Source organism: Ixodes scapularis, unplaced genomic scaffold (genome assembly GCF_016920785.2).
Source record: "Ixodes scapularis isolate PalLabHiFi unplaced genomic scaffold, ASM1692078v2 PGA_scaffold1__304_contigs__length_218370807, whole genome shotgun sequence".
In the NCBI taxonomy this organism is placed as follows: domain Eukaryota; kingdom Metazoa; phylum Arthropoda; class Arachnida; order Ixodida; family Ixodidae; genus Ixodes; species Ixodes scapularis.
This window is the reverse complement of record NW_024609846.1, coordinates 35,859,828-35,880,118: the sequence shown is the minus strand read 5'-3', so window position 1 is coordinate 35,880,118 and position 20,291 is coordinate 35,859,828. Positions and strand designations below refer to the sequence as shown.

Genomic DNA, 20,291 nt, shown 5'->3' with positions numbered 1-20,291 from the left:
ACATCACAATGTGCATAACGGGCCACGGTGGTTTGTGCTAAATGTGCCAAAAACTAGACGTTTACAAGGTAACGCACTACCTTTTGATTCAGTACCTACAATGTTTTGACTAGAGCCGGGGTCACACTGCTTATACATCATACAAAGACAGTCTGGAAACAGATTCGAACGCAAATCACCACCAAATCTTTGCTTCGAATGCCGGGGGGCAACGGATTCAAGGGGACACCTGGCACGTGGCATTCGAACCACGGTTATCGTCGTGACTGACATCAGCCGACTGTCTTTTGTTTGATGTGTAATCAGTGTGACCCCGGCTTAAAGGTGCTTCTAGTAGAAGTAAACACAGCAATATGATCCCCATGAACGGCGTAAGAAATAGTAATAAATGTCTAAAATATTCTAAGGACACTAAGCACTTCTTATGAGTTGTGAATGCAAAAACACAAATGTCGTTTTTCTGCTCCCTTAGTTCGTTTGGGGTGTACTGGCGTGGACGGCCATGTTTCGCTACTACTGACGTTGCGGCCGCCGACGATATAGATGCCTCAAGCGCGGCATGTTCCTCGGCTTAGGGAAAAAGCTGAGTAAACGTACGACCTCGTCTTCAAGGTACTTCTAGTAGACGCCAACGCCGCACTGTGACCCACGTTAATTGCGTTAAATATTAACAATTTTAAAATCAGGACAGCACGGACTGCACTATATACTATTAAACGTGCTGAGGCCCAAAAGCTACGTCGAACAACGTGCGGAGATTTAAAAAAAAGAAAGAAAAAAGTGGGGCATTATTATTTTTGTTTTGGGGAATCCAAATTTGTTTATGTAGGAGGTAATGTTTTTCGTGAGTTTCACACACGCTACAGATTGCAGTCAAATATATCAAAAGGCGCGCTTGTAGCGCTAGCCGCTACGTTATCCGGATGAATATCTCAAATTAAATAGGCATCACAACTTGTCCATATACTTCCCTAGAGCAGTTATTCACCGTTCTACCACACTACACAAAAATCTTTAAGTAGGAGCTGCAGTAACACGATGTAACAAAACTTTTTCTTGGACGCTTCTTCCTCACACCATGCTGTCGATGACTGTGTTGAGGGCGCCTCCCCGCGGAGAGACGCCGCCTTTTTCTCTTTTTTTTTTGTTTTTTTTTCGATTACGCTCTCTCCGCACGAATGGGACGGCTGGAGAATCATTTTCGCACTCGCTTCGGGATCTCGGACGATATGAGTCTTATGACGGTGGTAGCCTCGATGTCTTGCCGACAGATGGCGCCACGTGACAAACGCGAGAATTCAGCGCCGGCGCTGCGGCGTCTCGACCGAACATCTCTGTAAAGAGAAGGCCATCACGGCACGTGCAAATGCAGTGTGCATGGTAACCTGTGAAAGAAACGCTGAATATCAAATCCAGCAAGTCAAAACACTAAAATATTCGTACAGAGGCAAACGTCGCGCTTTAAGAAGCGTACATTCACAGTGTCTGTTGTGTTATCCCTAAGACGACTTGAAGGTGAGAGCCGAAGGGCCGATGTAAAACATGATAGCAAACCTCCGAAGACAACGCGCTCTCTGACGGCACACGTTTGGCGCCGTTTCATTGGCTCAGTCAGATCGTGGCGTCGGCTGTGGTCCCGGTGATAGCGAACTTCCCAAGACAGCTCCTTCTCTGACGGCGCACTTTTGGAGCCGTTTCATTAGTTGCTTTCATTTTGGTACCTTTCGTGTCGCCGACGTGTTTTTTCTCAAGGTCTTTGAAGGTCGACTGAACGATGAGACATATAACGCTTGATAAAAGCTTTGGAAGATTGTCCGCTAAAACCACGACCCGGCTCGGGGACCCCTGTGGGGAAGCTGGGCGCGTACCTTTTACGCCTGGTAGAAGCAGGTTATATAACTCAGATGCCTTATCGTGCACGAAGGAGCTGAATGTCTTTAGGGATTTGTAGGTTTTAATTCATTCTAGGGTATATGAACCAGGCTGGAGGAATCGGTAGGCGTGAAGATGCGCCCATGATACCTTCGGCAGATTTGTCATTTCCTTGAGGAACACGTGCCCTTTCTTTTCACCCAAGGGAAAAGGAAAGGATGTCGATTTCGTACAAGTAAATTTCAGGAGGTACCGCGGTTAGACCACCACGGGGGGGGGAGACTTTCGAAGTGTGCGCTTATCCCTGCGTGTAGTCTCAAACAAGCAGAAACGGTAGCCAAAAGGAAGTAACATACACCCCCGGAAGTTCGGATTTGTTTTTGTTTACATCCACACACACTGCATACATGTCACGGGCAATAATTGTTCTCGATTTTCGAGTAAAATCCCCGCGAATAGTTTTCAGCTACTTAAGTATTCACACAAGCCCCGTTTCTCGGAAAAACAAAAGAGCAAAAGTTGGGGCAGTGCGTATTATCTTCCTGAGTGTTAATAATTTCTGCATCGCCTTTAGATTTGCCATTGCAGTTGCTTCTTCCAAGAAAACTTTAATGAAGCTATATTTGTACACTTGGAGAGCTAGATTATGAAATCATTTAAAGAAGTAAGGTCATTTTGTCATTGGCCTCGTGATTGCGAAAATGGGGAGGGCGTGTGCCTATAGAATCATTAATGCTTGGTTACAATCATGTAGAACGGGCATTACACAAATGATGCGTATATGCTTAAGACAGCATCGCCCCCTTTCTCCAGAATGGCGTCACCTACGAATCTCTCAAGGACATGACATATCTGGAAGCTGTCATCAACGAGACTTTGCGTTTGTACACACCTGACTCATTGTAAGTGTGCCTCTCTTGAGATGCATAACCTGTAAAATGGCGAAAACGAAGGGAACTCGCTTGACGAATAGGTGACTTGTGGAATCTTAGGTGGCGGGATCGAATACCAGAGAAGATGTCTGGAGTCTCTCAGAGCTTTATTACGAAAAAAGACCTCTGTCACTTAAATACCGTTGGCGATTTCGGCGTGAATGAGAGGTTCCTCCCGCGCTTCCTTTGTTAGAATTAACAATGTCTTGCAAGGAACGCGTTGTTGGTTTCTGAATTGAGCCGTCAAAATAATATTTATACGCGATTTTTCACTGACTCAACGCCCAAACAATCCATAATTTTGGACACTTCACCAGGGCCAACCCGAACAAAAAGTTTTGCAGGAACTTTTTTTGTGCATCACGTTTTTATTTTGTATTTTTAATTTAGCAAAATATTTCGATTTAAAAAAGGCTGCAGCTGTTCTATGGTCAGTGCTTGTACGGCGTGTGTATTTGGCTAGGCGGATATGAGATAATGGAATATCCTCGAAAATCTAATGGCTCATTAACAAAAATCCGGTAATTAACTTTTTAAAGACATCATTAAATGTTTAATTTGTAATTGTCGAAAGAGGTGACAACCTTACAATAGTCACCCCTTCAACAAGAACAAAAAATCTGTGTCGATTATAATGAAAATATAATTTATCACGATGAATTTAATCCGAGACTGGTGTAGAAGGAGGAAAATATTCTGACAGTGGTAGAAAAAGAAACAAAACCTGACGTCTCGTTTTCGCACACATCATTTATTTGTGCTAAAACTACGTCTCAGAGGAATAGTCATGAATATTTCGCTGTTGATATTCTTTACTGCTGAAAGTGCCTAACTCCAGGTGGTAATTTAACGCTCCAGTGCGCTCATGGTTTCATTGCACCGTATTTTCCGGGCTATAATTCGCGGACTATTATGTTTAAAAGCTGGAATTTTAGGCTGTGGGGGACTATCTACGGGTGCGGATTATACAGGAATTATAATTTTCAAGATCGTTCGTACGAAAAGACGTGACGAATTTTGTTAATGAAAGAGTGTATTCATGATGATTTATGTATAATACAGGCTTTTTTGGAAGCTGAGAAAGCCGGCATTTGTCAAGGTGTGCTGTGTATGAAAATAATTTTTGTGTCGACTAAGCACCGGGTGCGGACTATGCACCGGGTGAGGACTATAGCCCGGAAAATAGGGTAGACATGCTAATCCGACAGGGACAAAGCATTGGGGGAGCAAACTTTACGTTTACAGAGGGACTAAAGACGAGAGTAAAAAATTGCAACAGTGGCATTTTTCATTAGTTTTATATCACGTGTTTTCTTCGAGCGCAGCTGAACTCTCAGGCGCCCGTTTCCGCGGTGAGAGGTCTCGGCGTCGCCGTCGGCATGACCGCGCACGTTGCATTATGGGACGTCACAGTTGCCCCGCGAAATTTAGCGGAGAAACTGCATTGGTGTTGAGGTCATGTGACGACAGTTTTACCGCCATATTTAGCAAGGAAACTGTATACACATTCTTGCATTATGGGACGTCGGAGATCTACACACCAATTCAGATTCTCCATTAAATTTACCAGGGAATTGAATGGGTGCTAGGTCACTTTTTAAAAGAAATCCTTACTTAATGTTCTTAAATAAAAGTTGGAAACCGCCTAGAAAACTAAATCAAGAACGGCCTTTCGTAGAGTTTTATTTTATATAATCACTTTTTGCTGTTAAATTGAACAGAAGTAAAATAAACAATATTTATTACGGAAAGAAAAAAGTGAAGCGATTGCCGCAATTCATGTGGGAATCTTCCTGCCACCCTTCTCTGCCAAAAGTGTCGTGACGTCAACGTTAGGCGTTGTGACGCCATTTTAACGACGTCGTGACATCGTCAAAGGAGCCGAAACGCTATTGTCAAGGTCACTGTTGTTAGTTTTTTTCTCTTTCCTTCCTCGCCTCCGCTCAGCAGGAGGCAAGGGCCGCGTGGGGCTATTGCGAAAGTGTAATTTGCGATTACGTCCCTCGTAGTTTTAACATAAAATAATTATACCAGTAGTTTTAGGTTCTATTTGGGGTATTGAACCGAACCCAAACCGTAAACCGCAAACCGAAAAAAAAGAAGAAAACACGTTATTTTCGCGCGAACCTGAGCGAACAGGAAATCTAGCTGGATTTCTTGCCGGAAACCTGAAATCCAGTTTGCAAACATTTGTCTGCAAACTGGATTTCAAGTTTTCAGCAAGAAATCCAGTTAGATTTCCTGTTGCATGATCCAGATAGCGAAACGTTATACTGTTTTTTACGGCAGGGTAGCGGAAAGCTCTTTGAAGTTCTATTGTCAGGTTTTCACAAAACGGTCGTTTTAATAATTAATAAAGTTCGTCTCGAGAATGCAAAAGAAATGAATACAGTGACTATAAATTCTCCGGGATTTGTGGTGTTATGTATTTCTTTAATAAACGCCCACATTCGTCCCTACCTTTCCCTGGGGACCGGAAATGGTTCATCAATGAAATTTATCACTAGAACATACCCAATTCGTACGTCAGTAAAAGGGACCAATTATTGAGCCTGTTTGGTGGCAAAGCGGTGAGTTGGGCTAGTTGGTTTTTCATCGCAAACTAAACGCCAAAAAAAAAAAAAACAAGGACAAAGAGAGGTATAGAAAACACGCCCAGTGTAATCTATACCTCTCCTTGTTTTTTTTTTGTTTTTTTTGGCGTTCAGTTCGAGATTTGTTTGGCGTTTCTTTTCTTCAATTTTGTAGAGTTATGTGCAATTTACTTTAAACTCCTTGATATATCATTGTGCAATTGATCGGATAAGAGAGCGATACAAAGGCCGATGGATATTTTAGAACCTGTACTAGTTGCCATCTAATCTGCTTTTAAAATAACTAAGCGTATTTAATAATCTGCCAAAAAAAAAAAAATCTAGCACCGGGTTGGGGAGGAGGGATTCGATCAACAGTTAGAGCTAGAGAAAACAGCAGAACAGCTTCGATCTCTGGTAGCAGAAACAGCAAGGATCGAAACGTTTCCCTCTCAGAAACGCAAACATCACAACACGTACATAGCTCTTCTGAACATTGCTTTCAAACAGGAAAAAAAAAGCAGCATGTCGGTACTTGACGAAGTCCCCACCTCCCCTTTACATTCGCAGAAGAAACACATGTGAGTGAATGAACAATTTAACATACATGAAGACAGAAACGCACCCTACACGTGCGTTCTCGTTTTCTTGTTTTGTTTCTTAACGAACAGCGGATGGTAAACGCGCCTCGCGAGTTGCCGCCGCTCTATCCAGACTCTCAGGCCATAGCCTCCTATTTTTATATACTAACAAAGCCTGGCAGATCGCCACAAAAAGTGGCCGCCGAAATGGAAAAGGTAGAGGGGCACATTACGGATGAGAGGAGAGCCACGTGACGGGCGCCCCGCTGCGGCGAGACGCCGAAACGCAGCGTCTCGCCGCTGCCGCGAGACGCTGCTGCGAGACGCGAGGACCCGAAAGTGTGTTTCTAGTCCTCGCCGCTGCAAAAGCAGTGCACTGACGCCCAGGTTCACCGAGAAATGGCTCTTTGCTGCTCTGTGCTACCAGATCCTCGCGCTTCAAATCTGGAACCAGGCACTCCATGGCTCCATCGTCGAACTGCCAGGCTTCGCGACGACGCTCGTTGCATATGCTCAGCTTCAACCTAAGATGAACCGCGGCCAATCCTACGAGCCATCCTCAGAATTCAGCGCTCTATAATCGTACAAAGAGACTTCACGTTCCGCGCGTCGCTGCTCAACCGGGAATATAGGCTCTTAGCACTGGATATGCTAGGCGAGCTGCTAGCGTCCGCTGCAGTCTACCTAGGGATACCACCTTCCCTCTAGCGAAATGCAGGACACGCTGACCTGGGGGGGGGGGGGGGGGGTAAGAGAAGAACGGCTATATACTTCGGCTGTGGCAACTGCAAAAAAGAACTCAGTGCGCAGTCGGGCTGATGGAAATTTACCATGCTGCCTTTTACCCGAGAATGGGGCAGGTGGAGGAAACTTTGCTTTTCGCCTTCTACACCAGTCTCAGGTTAAAAAAAACATAATGGAAAAAATAACTATTCGAGGAAAGTTATCAACACATGCCACGAAATGCGGCTCTGCGAGCACATTTGATATCCTGCAGTGTCTTGTCTGAAAGCAATATTATACAGCTGCAAATTGTATTGCGGAAATTAAACTCCAATAATTTTCACTACAAGTGACATTGTCTGAGGTGAAAACATAAAATCGACTGCAATAACGACGGTCGCTTCCCACGATGCTTGGATAGAAAATGGTGTACCATCGCGATTCACACATTCACCAGCGATCTCCCCTCTTCTTTGCGCCCTGTTGCTCGGCAGCGCCATAAGCTGCGTCGTGAGTTTTACGACAATGTGAAATGCGGGACATTTTGAAGATTTGGGAATTTCGTGCGGGACGCGGGACACGAGCCCTCAATGCGGGACAGTCCTGCGAGTCGCGGGACGGGTGGTCACCCTAAGCCTACCTTAGCGGGGAACTCTGTGCCAGTTTTCTCTCTTACTTGCTTTTCTGCGAGACCCTCGGCTTAGCGGTCCGGCTGTTTCGGCCCTGAGGGGGTCGCTTCAATCCCTCCTCATTCCCTTATTTGCGCTTGTTGCGCTGTGTCCGCTGTGGCGGTCTGTTACCCCATGTTCAGTTGTCTGTCAAAGACGCGGCCTTCAGTTCATCATGTGTGATGCCCTGAGGCCCTGGAATGAAATCATAAGTGCAATAGGGTGCGACCAAGCAAATCCTGTTAGAAGATCCTTCATCTGTGACATCTTCTCCAACCTGTCAGTGTGCCAAATAGGAAACTGCCAGCAGGCTCTTTCTGTAGATCATGGTTCAGATTTGGAACGCCGCATGCAGCGGCACCACAAAAGTGAACATGAGCAGCTACTATCGGAGAAAGCAGCTGAGAATGCTGCGTCCTCGAAGCGCTCGGCTACAGACAGTCACGAACAGTCCACGGCAGCAAAGGTGAGGAAAGTGGATATACGGAACATGCTTCGACCGACAACGTCACAGTCGCTGTTTCTGGACATGACGGAGGAAACTATAATAAGAAGCTGCGTCGAGCTAGTGACAGAGAACGGACGGCCATTTTGCCTCGTCGAGGACTCAGGCTTTCGCCTGATCATCGACCCGGTTCATAAAAGCCTTGTGCAATACGCGTGCCATAAGTGCTGCATTGGTCAAGGACAGAGCCCGGGAAGATGATGATGCAGGATGGAATAGGTTTGTCCTTAAAAAACCGCATGCTTTGTTGAAGCCCGACTGCGCATCGCGACTGGGCCGCTTCCTGCTTGGAATCAACGTGCAGTTTGCTGAAAAGGGAGGGTTCGTTCTCAAGCCATTGACCAAGTGTTAAATACAAGCTTTACTGCCAGCTTTGCAGTGTGGACGGTGCGTCCATCGCGGTTCTCGGTCCAGGACACGTGCAGGAACAAGTGCCCGAGGTCTCGCTGCCACGCGATTGTCACGAGGCTCTCGGCATCAGCTGCTTAGTCCCCCTGCCGGCGGCTCGGTACATAACACCAAGAGAGAACCCATTGAGAGGCACACGGGGCAACATTTGAGGTCCGAGGTAATATATACACTCTCTTGCTTCAATCGTAACGTCAGCTAGGAATACAGCGTCACGACAGACAACGGTGCCAACATGGTAAAAGCTGTTCGTCTCCTCACTAAAATAAACAAGAAATGTTCTGACTCCGAAGGAGAGGTCGGCTTCAGGGACCCTGAAGTTGAGTCCCATGCTCTGCAATCTCTGCTTGAGAATCTTGAATGCGCACTCTCTGATGATTCCTTCTCGCTAGAAGGGATAAGGTGCGCCGCTCACACGCTGCAGCTGGCAGTTAGCCACGCCTTGAAAGGCTCGGGCTGAAGGCACATTGTTCAAGAAAGCCGTGCGCTTGTTAAGAGACTACGTGTCCAATTGGTTGTGTCCTTGATCAGAACGCTAGGGTTGAAGAAACCAGTGCTTGATTGTCCGACTCGGTGGATGTCCACGCTGCGTATGCGCACCAGGCTACTTGAACTAAGAGGCTTGGCTGGATGGTTCCTCTTAAAAGAAGAAAGCTCCATGGTGAACTGAAGACGTATGGGCGGAAGTCGAAATGCTCGCAGTGTCGCTCCGCCCGGCAGAACTGGCGATGAAGGCATTTTAGAAGGAACATCTCACTGTAGGAGATTTCTACGGAGCATGGCTGAGATGTTCCATGGACTCTTCCAAGATATCGTCGCCGCTAGCAAAGGCTTTGGTACAATCAATGAAAAAGAGGCAGCGACAACCTCTTGACATGGACGTCTTCTGTGCAGCAGTGTATATGGATCCCCGCTACCGCCTTCTCATCTCTGAAAAAAAGTACCAGCCACGTTACATTTGACAAAGACATGGAGGCGGATTACAGTTCTGCAATGCAAGCGAGATTCTACACTTTCTTCTAAAACTGCGGCGGCTCCAGAAGATCCAGAGTACGCCCTGGAAGTGCTCCTCAAAAAAAGAGAGGTTTAGGCTGGCGTGCACGTTCGAGGTACCAGTAGCCCTCTTGATACAGCCTGCCTCTAGGAAATACGATACAATGAGCCATGGCTTTCAAGATACACTAACGTGTTGCAGTTCTGGAAGGAGAGAAGGGAACGCCATCCAGAACTCTACGCACTGGCGCAATTGCACCAATGCGTAGAGTGCCTGCGACCCAGGTCAGAATGGAACGAGTCTTTTCTCCTCTGAAGTGCATGTTATCGTCTCCGAGGTGCCGCCTTTCCCCGGACAAGCATGACGAAGTCCTGTTACTTCGGTCAGTTGCCTGGCATTGAACTGCACTTCCACCCACGTCCCGAGGTGCCCTAGCACTAGCTCGTTCGTTCCACACAATAATGTGAGCCTTTGCTTTTTATATGTAATACTTGTATAAAATATGCATATTTTATCTTTTGCTGTCGTCACTTGTTTTTGCAGCATATGAGTACGACCCGGTTCGAACCTGTTTGAACCTTTATTTTTTCAATCCGGGGTTGAACCGGAACTGAACCGTTCTCTTTGAACCGGAACAAAAATTAGGAACGAAAAAGATTTCGGTTCAACAGCCTGGTTCTATTACAGATCCAACCCCTCACTCATTTTTAAAATTCTAAATTCGCTCCAGCTTTCGTTTAGTCTAAGCATATTAAAAAAAGAAAAAAGCTCTGTCAGCTCAAAAATTGCAAAGACGATTTGTTATCAAAGTATATGTGCATTTCAGGATGATTAACCCGTGATTTCCAGAATACCTCTAACCTTCATTCCCTCGTCATGTGTGGAGATCAGTTTGTCAGCATGCACTGCCTAAAATCACATCAAACAGTCCGTCGTATGTAATTAGGTACGAGGAACTGAAATATAATTATGTTGGTGGTTCAGCTAAGGAGGGTCATTTTTGAGTCGCAAATCCATTGGCCTTATAACGGGTATAAATTGCGACACTCATCCATGTTTGTGCATGACGTATATTAATATATTATGCAGATACGGGAGGAGGGGGGAGGTTTCTATGAATGCTGCGCAGGTCTTGTTTCACAATCTGAAGTATTTAATGAATGGCTTGGTTGTGTAGATAATCCTGATTCGAAAGTTTAGAACATTACTAAACCCTTGTCAGCTGACGCAAATATCAACGAGACTGGTGTTCAATCCGAGCTCTACTTACTTCAGCCTAATAAGAAGATGCACCCAGGAAACTTCGGTGTCTGGTATAAAGGTTCACCCTGGAATGTCCATTGAAATTCCGATTCGAGGCATGCATCGCGACCCGGAATTCTTTCCCGAACCCGAGTGCTTCAAGCCAGAAAGGTTGGTGCTTCCATTCCAAGATTTTTACACATTGCGAACACAAAAGCGGAACAATCACCATTAAATCATCACTGCACCCTAACCAAAGGAAAGAGGAATTGAATTTCTGAAGTTCCTCCCCTCTTGAGAATTCACATTATTGGTTGTGCAAAAAAATACGTAGTTACGGTATTTTCTAGCTGGAAAGAATGTTCTCCTAATCAGTTGGGTGTAAGCCTACTCGGTCATGTAATGTCTTATTCACCTAAGTGCAGCGAGCACTGCTGTGACTATAAAGATGAACATGACTGAAAATCATTATTAAACTGAGGTAACAAACAGTTCGGGTTTCACACTTCGTCGTAATATTTAACAAAAAAAAACAAAAAACCGGCACTCAGTTTTGTGTTGTGCAATATTTCGTAAGGGCTGGGCGATATGAGGCCATCAGACTCGGGGCAATCACATAAAGATTATTTTACGCGTTTTACCCTCAATTGTTTAATTATTTTATGCGGAAGAATATGCTTTTAAACTAGGTTTGAAAATAGAAAGTGACATATATTTTTAACGAAAACATGGTTTCACGAGAGTTCCACAAAATGGTACTACGATAGTAAGGTTTTGTCACATTAGTATTGTAGTGCCATTCTATGAAACTCTGCTGAAACCATTTTTTCGCCTAAAAAAGGATGTAACTTTCTATTCATAAAACTATTTTAAGAGCAGATTCTTTTGCACAATATAATATTGAGGCGTAAAGCGCTAAAATCTTTATATAAATCTCAATATACCCAGCTGTAAAAGGCCATGACACAGATGACACCTCTCCTGTTTAAAAATAAATAATAATCCGTTCATTTGTATAATTATTCAATTCTCCCTGTCCCCAACCGGGCAATAAAGTAGCTACAAACAGTAACAATTGAAGAGTCAAAGCTCTTCAAGTCATGGGTGTTATATGGCCTATTCAACTTCGGTGATGTGTTTAAGCAGGATCCACAGTTGGCGTCTGAACTAAACTTGTGTTCGATTATATACCTGAATAAAAATATACAGACCTGATGCTCGTTATCATAATCCAAATCAGCATGCGTGTCACTGTACTCAAATATCATGTTCTCAAAGAGTCATTCAACAAAGAACGCATATCATCCTTTTATAGCAAAACCTGCTAGTGTCATCACACACGCGCTATTCTACAATTTCTGGGGCAGTATTAATTTCTTATTATTGCAAACCGTACGTTTGTAGCCTGCAGTGTTGCCTTAATCTACTAGAGCTGATCACATTTTTTCATTAGATTCCTGCCAGAGAACAAGGAGGCTCTTGTCCCGTACACGTACCTGGCGTTCGGAGCCGGGCCACGAAACTGCGTCGCACAGAGGATGGGAATGTTACAAACCAAGGCGACGCTTGCTTGTCTTCTCCAAAAGATTAGATTTCAGAGGTGCAGTGAAACCCAGGTATGTGTACATAATTTCTGAAACATCGACATGTTATCAAGAAATAGAACTGAAAGTGACTGTGACTCCCTGTGACAAAAATATTGAGGTAGCGTTGTAAGCAGTTCATAAACTAACTCAACCGCTTCGAACTCTTTCTAAGAAAAGAAAAAGACAAGCCACACGAAAATACGCCCCGTGGGCGAAAACTGCACGAAACCTTATTACTTCACTTATAGTTGACAATTATAAAAAGTTCGCATAAAATATCTTATCTTTTAGAACGTATACTCCTTACCCATGGCTGACCACTATGCTGTAAATTTAAATAAAAAATAAGTATATTAGACCCAGTTATTGAGACCAAATCGAAGTCTAGTCGGTTTTATCAGATCTTTGTTTTCTTCACGCCTAAATGTTTAAACCACGTAGCGTTACCAGATATTTTGTAGCTGACTCATGAACCAGAAACAATCCACCTCACCGCCTTGCTTACATTTTTACAAATTAAATTAAGAGTTCACGGCTTAATGAAAACCGCCCCAACGTTTGCTTGAAAGCGGCTAGCTATCACATAATTTTTGATTTATCGGATTACTAGCACTCAGCAAATTTCGACCGGCTTATCCACAGTATAAATAATGTATAAAATACGTACCTCTGTCAGACGGCTAATTTTGAGGTCTTCAGAACAAACTCATTTAAAAGATGAGCGAATGTGCGCACGCCGAATGCCGTGAGATCGCGAGCTGACTCGCCGATTCTGTAAATGTGTTCGTTAGGAAGGCCTTTAACGTTCCTTTTCGACATTGGTTTAATTCTGTGTTCGTTAAAAAATGCCTTATCGGGGAATATTTGCAATATACAATCGGGTAATTTAACAAATGACGAACTTGTTAGTGATATACCACACGACGACAGAATCCGTCGTCTGTTGCAGCAAACCGGTATTCAATTGTTATAGCTCATATGCGTTTGTTCTCTCCACCAGAATGGGTGCTGTTAACATATTACTCTTATTTTTTTAGGTACCCTTGAAGTTGAAGGCAAGATCTTTGTCTCTGCAATCCACTGAGCCTGTGAAACTGAGATGTGTCCCTCACGTTCGATGACGGAGAAATGGCGAAGATAAAAACACGAAAGCAGGAAGGAATGTTCCGGTTTTAATATGTCGTTGAATAGGTCATGGTTTACGCTGCGCGAACACCTCAAAGTTGTATCATCCTTCATTTTTGTGCGAGTTCATCCCCAGAAATAGAGGTAAACACATGTTTGCTATAAAAATACAACTTTGGGGAAATGTTACACGAATTGATCAGTATTGGAGCGCAATAAACGTTTGGCAGTGTGATACCTTAGCATGTTGTTTGAACAACAACAAATAAAATGCCTGCCTGATGGCCAACGAAACATGCGTCTTGTGTAAAGTTCGTGAAGGTGATAGGCACTGGAGAAAGCCAATTACCCGAGTTAAGTACTTATTTCATTTTTTTTTTCTAATTCTACCCATTAAAAAATACGGGGAAAAAATCGAAACACGCATCTGATCTCGCTACACCACCGTCTCCTTCCGAAGGGTGAAGTCCGCCTGCTATGATTGCAAATGCTAGGGCAACGAAGCGTTTGCTGGATTGACGCACACGGGAATGCAGTCTGAAGCCAGCAATGGCTGACGCTAATTTATAAATACAACCTGCAAGTCAATGAAGCAATGGTAGCCAAAACAGTTGTACTTACGAGCATTCAACCAAAGCACGATGGGAGGCAGCGTGCGCAGACTCGAGGCAGAGGTTCTACGGCATTTTTAATATTGCTAATGAGATACAGTGTATCGCTTTCACTTGTCATTAGTTAGAATGGTCACAATAACATGGCAGTGAGATATTAAAAGCAGCGTGACAATACAAATCTATAAAACCATCAATTTGTTTTCTTTCTTCAATTCTTGAGAAAGGTTGAAACAATGTAACATTGAACTATCTTTTAGCGCAACTAGTAAGGGAATCAACTACATTTTTAAAGAAGTAATTAGTAAAAATAATCAGTTTCATTTATGGCTGACTAATTTGTAAATGCAAGCCATTACATTTTTGAAGTACCAGCCATAATTCTGGAGACCGCTACGAGCCAACCAAGCCTATACAAACCCGCGGAAGTGTCACGTGACCTCTGGAAGGACACAGAGGTCGCGTTCCAAAATTCACCAAATCTTACTCCAAGGTAAGGGCTTTGTACCGTGTCGTTTTAAAAGCTAACCGCGTCCAGCGTTCTTCAATCGGTGTTGTCACGTGACGCGACCGGCCGGAGTAACTTGGATCCATTTGAGCAAGATTTGGAACACAGCCAAGGACGCGGGGGGTGCTTAGTCCCGTCTATGGTCATGGAAAGGCTTGGATGGTTCATAGCATTCTCTAGGGTCCATTATAAGGTGAAAGGGGGAACAGTACCACCGCGCGAGCGTTCCTTTCCGAGCAGCTTACATCGGGAGTTTTAAAGTAGCATTCATTTAAAACAAAAACAAACGGCAACACATGAAATGACGCGGAGGAGACTCGAAAGGTAGCGTATGTCTCCACACAGAGTCAGAAGATGAAAGGAATACAAAGAGACGACGCAATCTCTCAATATCGAAATGACGCCCTGCAGTTGCGCTTATGTCAATGACTGCGCGTAAACCATTCATAAAATAAACTGTTCGCCCAGAATTTGGGCTGTCGCATTCACAGTCAGCTGCGTCATGAGCCTCATGACGAATGTTATCGCGATTCATAGACAACCTACAATAGTGGTTCCTGCAGCCAATTTTTTTTTTCCTGCAGTGCTGAGACGCACTAATTCAACGACGGGGTAGTTGCAATCGAAATCATGCCACTCCTCTCCAAAGTCAAAGATGCCCCATAATGCAACGCGAGAGACAGACGCAATGTGGTTAACACCATCCGTGTTCGTTTTGATAGTTGTGAACTCAGTCTCCAGCCCGCAGAGTCGAGTTTTGGATCCAAGGTTAAGGGGCTGCAGGCCAAGGGACATATGAATTCATCTTGATTCTCCCGGCCGGGGGCGCTGTTCATACACGCGTCGTCTCCTGTCTACCGTGTGGGTGAATGCGCTTGGGTTTCCTGTTTCTGCTCATTCTGTTCTCATCCGCTGACCGAGTGGTCAACTTAAAAGTGGCCGAAAACACGACGATACAGAGGCAGTGCGTCTCACGCGCAAAGCAAGACGCGCTAGATCCCATATTTCTTTCGCGTAATACTACACTCCCCCAGCTTCTCACCTTAGCTTAGGTAATGGTTTGGCGGACCTTAAGAAGCTTGTTACGTGGGTGTGTCTACCGTGCCTTTATGCATTTTCATGTAGTTTCAAAGCCTTGGCTAAAAACTTGGCGTAAGTGTTGTTTTAAAGATGACTAAGTTGCGCAAATGAACCCCTTTTTTAGGTAATCATGAGGGTTACAAAAAAGAAAAAAAGGGAACACAGAAATGCGGTAACTGGGTGTCAAAATACGTGGATGAGGTTCCCGTGGCCTGCTGGCTCTTCTAAGGTGGTCAAACTGGACGCTATTTAGACGACCGGATTCTAAAACAAAACCTACGCAGCTAAATATGAATTTGTAGATTACTTGCAAGGTAGGAATTGTTTTCTGCAATGGTGCTTACCACATTTTGGGCTGAGCGCTTTGGTGCTTAGCTGAAAAAGATATCACTTTAAGAGAACCATAAAGGAAAAGACTCGCATCACACTCTTAGAAAAAAGGGTCAGTATAGTCCTCCCTAAAGGGAGGAACGGTCTTGATACATATGGGTTCCTTCAGAAAGGGAGAAACTTTCGTCCCTAAAGCAGGAGAGCAAAAGTTCCTCCGTCGCCTGCATCTCAATATGGCGGCCACGAATCGAGCAAATCGAGCTCAATAAGGCTTAACGAGAACACTAAGTCGATTGTACGGAGCGAGAGGAGCAGCAAATAAAAACTTAACACGAGCTTTCCGCGAACTGTATTTATTTCCGAAGCCGGCTTCCCTCTGCAGGTAAAGAAACTTACGTTTCGAAAGCATGCAGTCACTCAGTCTTCTCATCGTCAGCACTGCGATGTTAAACGGAGACAACCAGTACCCAGTTCGCGCACTTTATGTCTTACCTTTGCTCTTCCTCGAGCCACAATTCCTTCGTCAACCGTTGCGTCAACCGCACATCACGGAGGAGTGGTAAACCATTCGCCCGCAAAGCCAAAAACCGCTTTCAAAAAAAGCAAATCCGAAGCAGCCGCTTGGCTCACTTCAGCACGGTAACACAAAATTATAGCGTAGCTGGCGTAGCCGCGTAGCGTAAAAGGGGGTTAAATCGCTTGCCGCCAGATGACAGGGTCAAGCAGGGTAATTGCAAGTAGCTAGGCTAGGTGGCGCTAGGTACCGCCCAATTCATGTTCTACAAAAAATGTTATATTCTTTCGCCACCATTGCGCATCTGGATCTTCGGGAACCTCTATTATTCACACGTGTAGGCACATTACTTATAATACTAGCATCAGCATCAACATACATTACGTACACATGCATTGCACATACCAATATCAATACAACAACACACTAACCCTATCACTATTACTCCTCCCGAGCTCTGCGTTTCCGTCTTTTATACTCGTCGTTTTGAGCGTACGGAATTTCTCGGTGACTCCCTAAGCAGTAAAAAATATTCCCAGCATGTTGATTTTTTTTCCAGCAATGTCATACATCTGAGAGTATTTTTAATGGCCCAGGGGATGAATCTCTTTTTAAAAAGAAAACGCTCGGTCACGCCGTATTTGTTTGAAAACCATTAAATCGAGCCGCTCCAATGCGGTTCCAAGCCATGAGTTTGTTTCCCCGCACGGCATTTTCTAGCCAGTATTTATATTGTAGTGTTTGTTTTTCTATTTGTACTCTTCGCGCACGGCTGCAATTGCCGTATTGAATTAATCTTTGTAGAGCGGATATTCACTCGGCTGGAAGTGATGCTTCACAGGCAGAGAAATCGCTTTTCGATCAACTTGAGTGCAGACAAAGCCGCGACTTGCGGCAGGTGTCAAGTGTACTACACCGTGGCGAGCTCGAAAAGGTCTTGCTCTCACCCCAGCGCGCCACTTGGAGGGCAGTTCCTCCACGAACCGTAGTATATTTAAACAGCAAAGTAAAAAATAGCTTTTATTTTTTTTATTTTACCTGTTTTTTTTCTTCTTTTTTATGGTAAACTTTTACTGTAAATATACGTACTTTCCGTCATAATTTCGTACTGTTCAGTCTTTTCCCCAGAACGTAATCGCTCTAGGGGACCGACAGTCAGATTGGTCACGTACTGTACAATAGGAGCTTACCGTTCAGACCAGCCTTCCAACATGACTATCCGCACGTTGACCGACTGCACCTAATTCCTCAAGTGGTCTTTAACTCTTTCATGTAAAGCGGAATGTCAACCTGCGACACCTCGCCCCCTTCGATCACGGCCCGACCAGCGGCTTTAACGTTATCTCATCTTGTTGTTACACCACTGATACGCGAACACGCGGTCACATCGGCGATAATTCCAGTCTTCTGTTCACTACGCACAACACTGCCATCACGATGTTGCTGCTATGTTGCTGGCACGTAGAAATACAGAACCACGTTGCACGCCGTCTGGCACTCGGCACGGGAGAACAGAACTGAACTCAGCACGAAAGGCACGCAGCCGGCAGGAAAACCTGCCTGCCTTGGACGCAGGTCTTGGGATTTCCATAACATCGAAAACGTCGACACAGTTCCGCGTGGTTCCGCTACTGTAGTTCTGCGTGGGTACCGCCCGCAATCCAGAGACGGCAACCCCCGGACGTTTCCCATAGGGCCAATGGAGTCGAGTTTTGTACAGTAGCGCCGAATTCCTCGTCCGTGGTGGGGGGCTCACATTACTTGAACGAGTTAACTTATCATTTTACATTCGGTAAATTATAAAATTATATTAAGAGCTAACCATGCCATTAATAACATATCTGGCTCACTTTTCAAAACTACTTCTATATATTACGTTGGGCACGTAGTAGCCTACTTTGAAGCCGTTTCTAAGCCAAGCCGTAAAGAATCCAACACGGCGCCCCTTTATTTTTGTAGGGTGGTTCTGGCTCGTATGATCGCTTCGGGGTCGTGCTGGAGCATGGATCCAGGCTTCTGAGCATCACGCCCTGTCCCGGTAGTGTAATAATAGAGACTTTTAACAAACCGTGTTCCGCGTACCGCACTATCGGAGCCTTGAATCATGTTTTTAAGCGCGCGCGCCCTGCTGTCAAGGTATCACTCCGGGTGCGCGCCTATAAAGCATGTTTCAAAGGCTCGGATAGTGCGGTACGCGGAACACGATAACATTTCGCTAAAAGCCCCTAACGTAATATACAATGTGCGATTTCGATTTCAGCTGTATAAGGTGCGTGGCCGTGCGTGTTCGTTGTTCTGTTTCGAGGCGTCCCGCCGTCCCGTAAGGAATCCAGAGCTGCGACCGAAATATTTCGAAGGATATTTGTTGCACAGCTGCTAAAACGGAATTAAGTACAGCACTGCACCTGCATACGCGCAAAAATAAAATATTGACAAAATCACTTCGTTAACCTCGCCCGCAAGCTCCAGGTTTAGATCGCCAGCACCTCTCTGTCATATGTGCACGATCTCATCACTTCATTATTACATGCGGCGCCGCACACATTCTTGGGATTGGGCATTATCACGAATTTTATCACTATCACTTCTTGGGAATTGTCACTAACATATATCTTTACAAGTGTACACATTGACCCGCATAATTAAGCATTCAACAAGTTGGATCAACTGTTCACTGAAAGTAAAGTTGTCCACTTATTTAAGAAATATAAGCCACTTAGGGTGGCCCCCAGCAATCATTAGCTTCATTTTTACATATTCAAAGCTTCTCACGCAAGCAAGATGAAAATGTAAAATAAAGCTTCGAAAAATGTTAGCAAACAGGCTGTATTAACTGGTTGGTAACCACGAAGTGTCCGAAGCTTTTGTCCTCCTTGAGGCAACGTTCAAATGCTCGTTCCATATGTCCCAGCATATGTTATGACAATGTGGTCATGGTATTTAAAATTTTAAACTGATTTAAAACAAAACAAATTTCTATATATTTACAGAGAACAAAATAATGATATAGTGCCTCTGTCGCACACAGAACCATGCAGAAATAAATGAAACTTTCATTCTTTCTTTTTATTATCCTCCGTCTGTTCGAGAACCGCCAAAGACCATTTTCAAGATTAAACCCAATTGTTGCACTTTAAATAAGCAGTTTTGCGCAAATCGAAGTGGGGCTAAGTGTATACCATTAACTTCATTAAAACCATAATTGTTCGGGGTGGAGATATAGGAAAGCATATGTTTTTACTGCGAGAACGAGCCTGCCTATAGTATGGTAAACCTTAAAACTAACAGTTATGGGCAGCAAAAGTTTAATGGTAAGTTCGATGAGCAAATAAAACTGAGTACGGGAGATACGTACTCACCTGTCTTTTCTTGAAAAAAAACAACAACAACAAACAAAAACTTGTGGGTCTTGGCATTTGCGCTGTTCGTGCACCATCGGGATATGGCCACGTAAAATGCACCTCTCAACAGTCTCTGAAAGTTCGCACCAAAATATCCATCGAGTTCGACAGGCGCGCGGAACACCGCAGAGCGAAACTACGCTCGCACGACCTTTGGGTGAACAAAACCACGCGACAACACCGTCCGCCGTTACGAAGTTTCAAATTTGGGCGAGGGGAGCGGCGGCGCCTTCAAAGGCCTAGGGCGCCGGCGAGGCCAGCGGGTCGGTTTAGAGTTCTGGTTTCAGACCAAAAACAAAACAAACCGAAAGAAATATATAAAATAAATTGCATTTTATTTTCATGGTGCAGTGAAGACGTTTTGTTAAAATTACTGATAGCAAACAAAGTACCATATTTGTATTTTTGTATGAATGAGAGCCCCCCACCACCCAAGCGCTGCTGCCGGTGGCGACGCTATACACAGCGCCGCTGATGGTGGCGACGCTAATGTCAGCGCCGCGAAACTCGGTCTGTTACCGAGGGTTGGAGACGGCCTGACGGCCACCTCACCCAGTGTGCGTAGCGCTGCTGGCACTGCTCCGGAACTTCGTTGTTTCTAGCGGCTTCGTTTGCTCGTTTGATAAAATTAGTAGTGA

General features: G+C 44.6%; 1 protein-coding gene across 1 annotated transcript in view; it reads left to right on the top strand.

Annotated features, from left to right (window-relative positions):
* Positions 1–13,416, top strand: part of LOC115316322 (cytochrome P450 3A41) — a 45,540-nt gene extending 32,124 nt beyond the window's left edge. Inside the window, exons 11-14 of the mRNA XM_040216519.2 lie at positions 2,686–2,774; positions 10,532–10,669; positions 11,952–12,114; positions 13,122–13,416. Coding sequence (XP_040072453.2) covers positions 2,686–2,774; positions 10,532–10,669; positions 11,952–12,114; positions 13,122–13,205 — 474 coding nt within the window. The 3' untranslated portion in view covers positions 13,206–13,416. The remainder of the gene's footprint in view (positions 1–2,685; positions 2,775–10,531; positions 10,670–11,951; positions 12,115–13,121) is intronic.
* Positions 13,417–20,291: the final 6,875 nt, after the last annotated feature.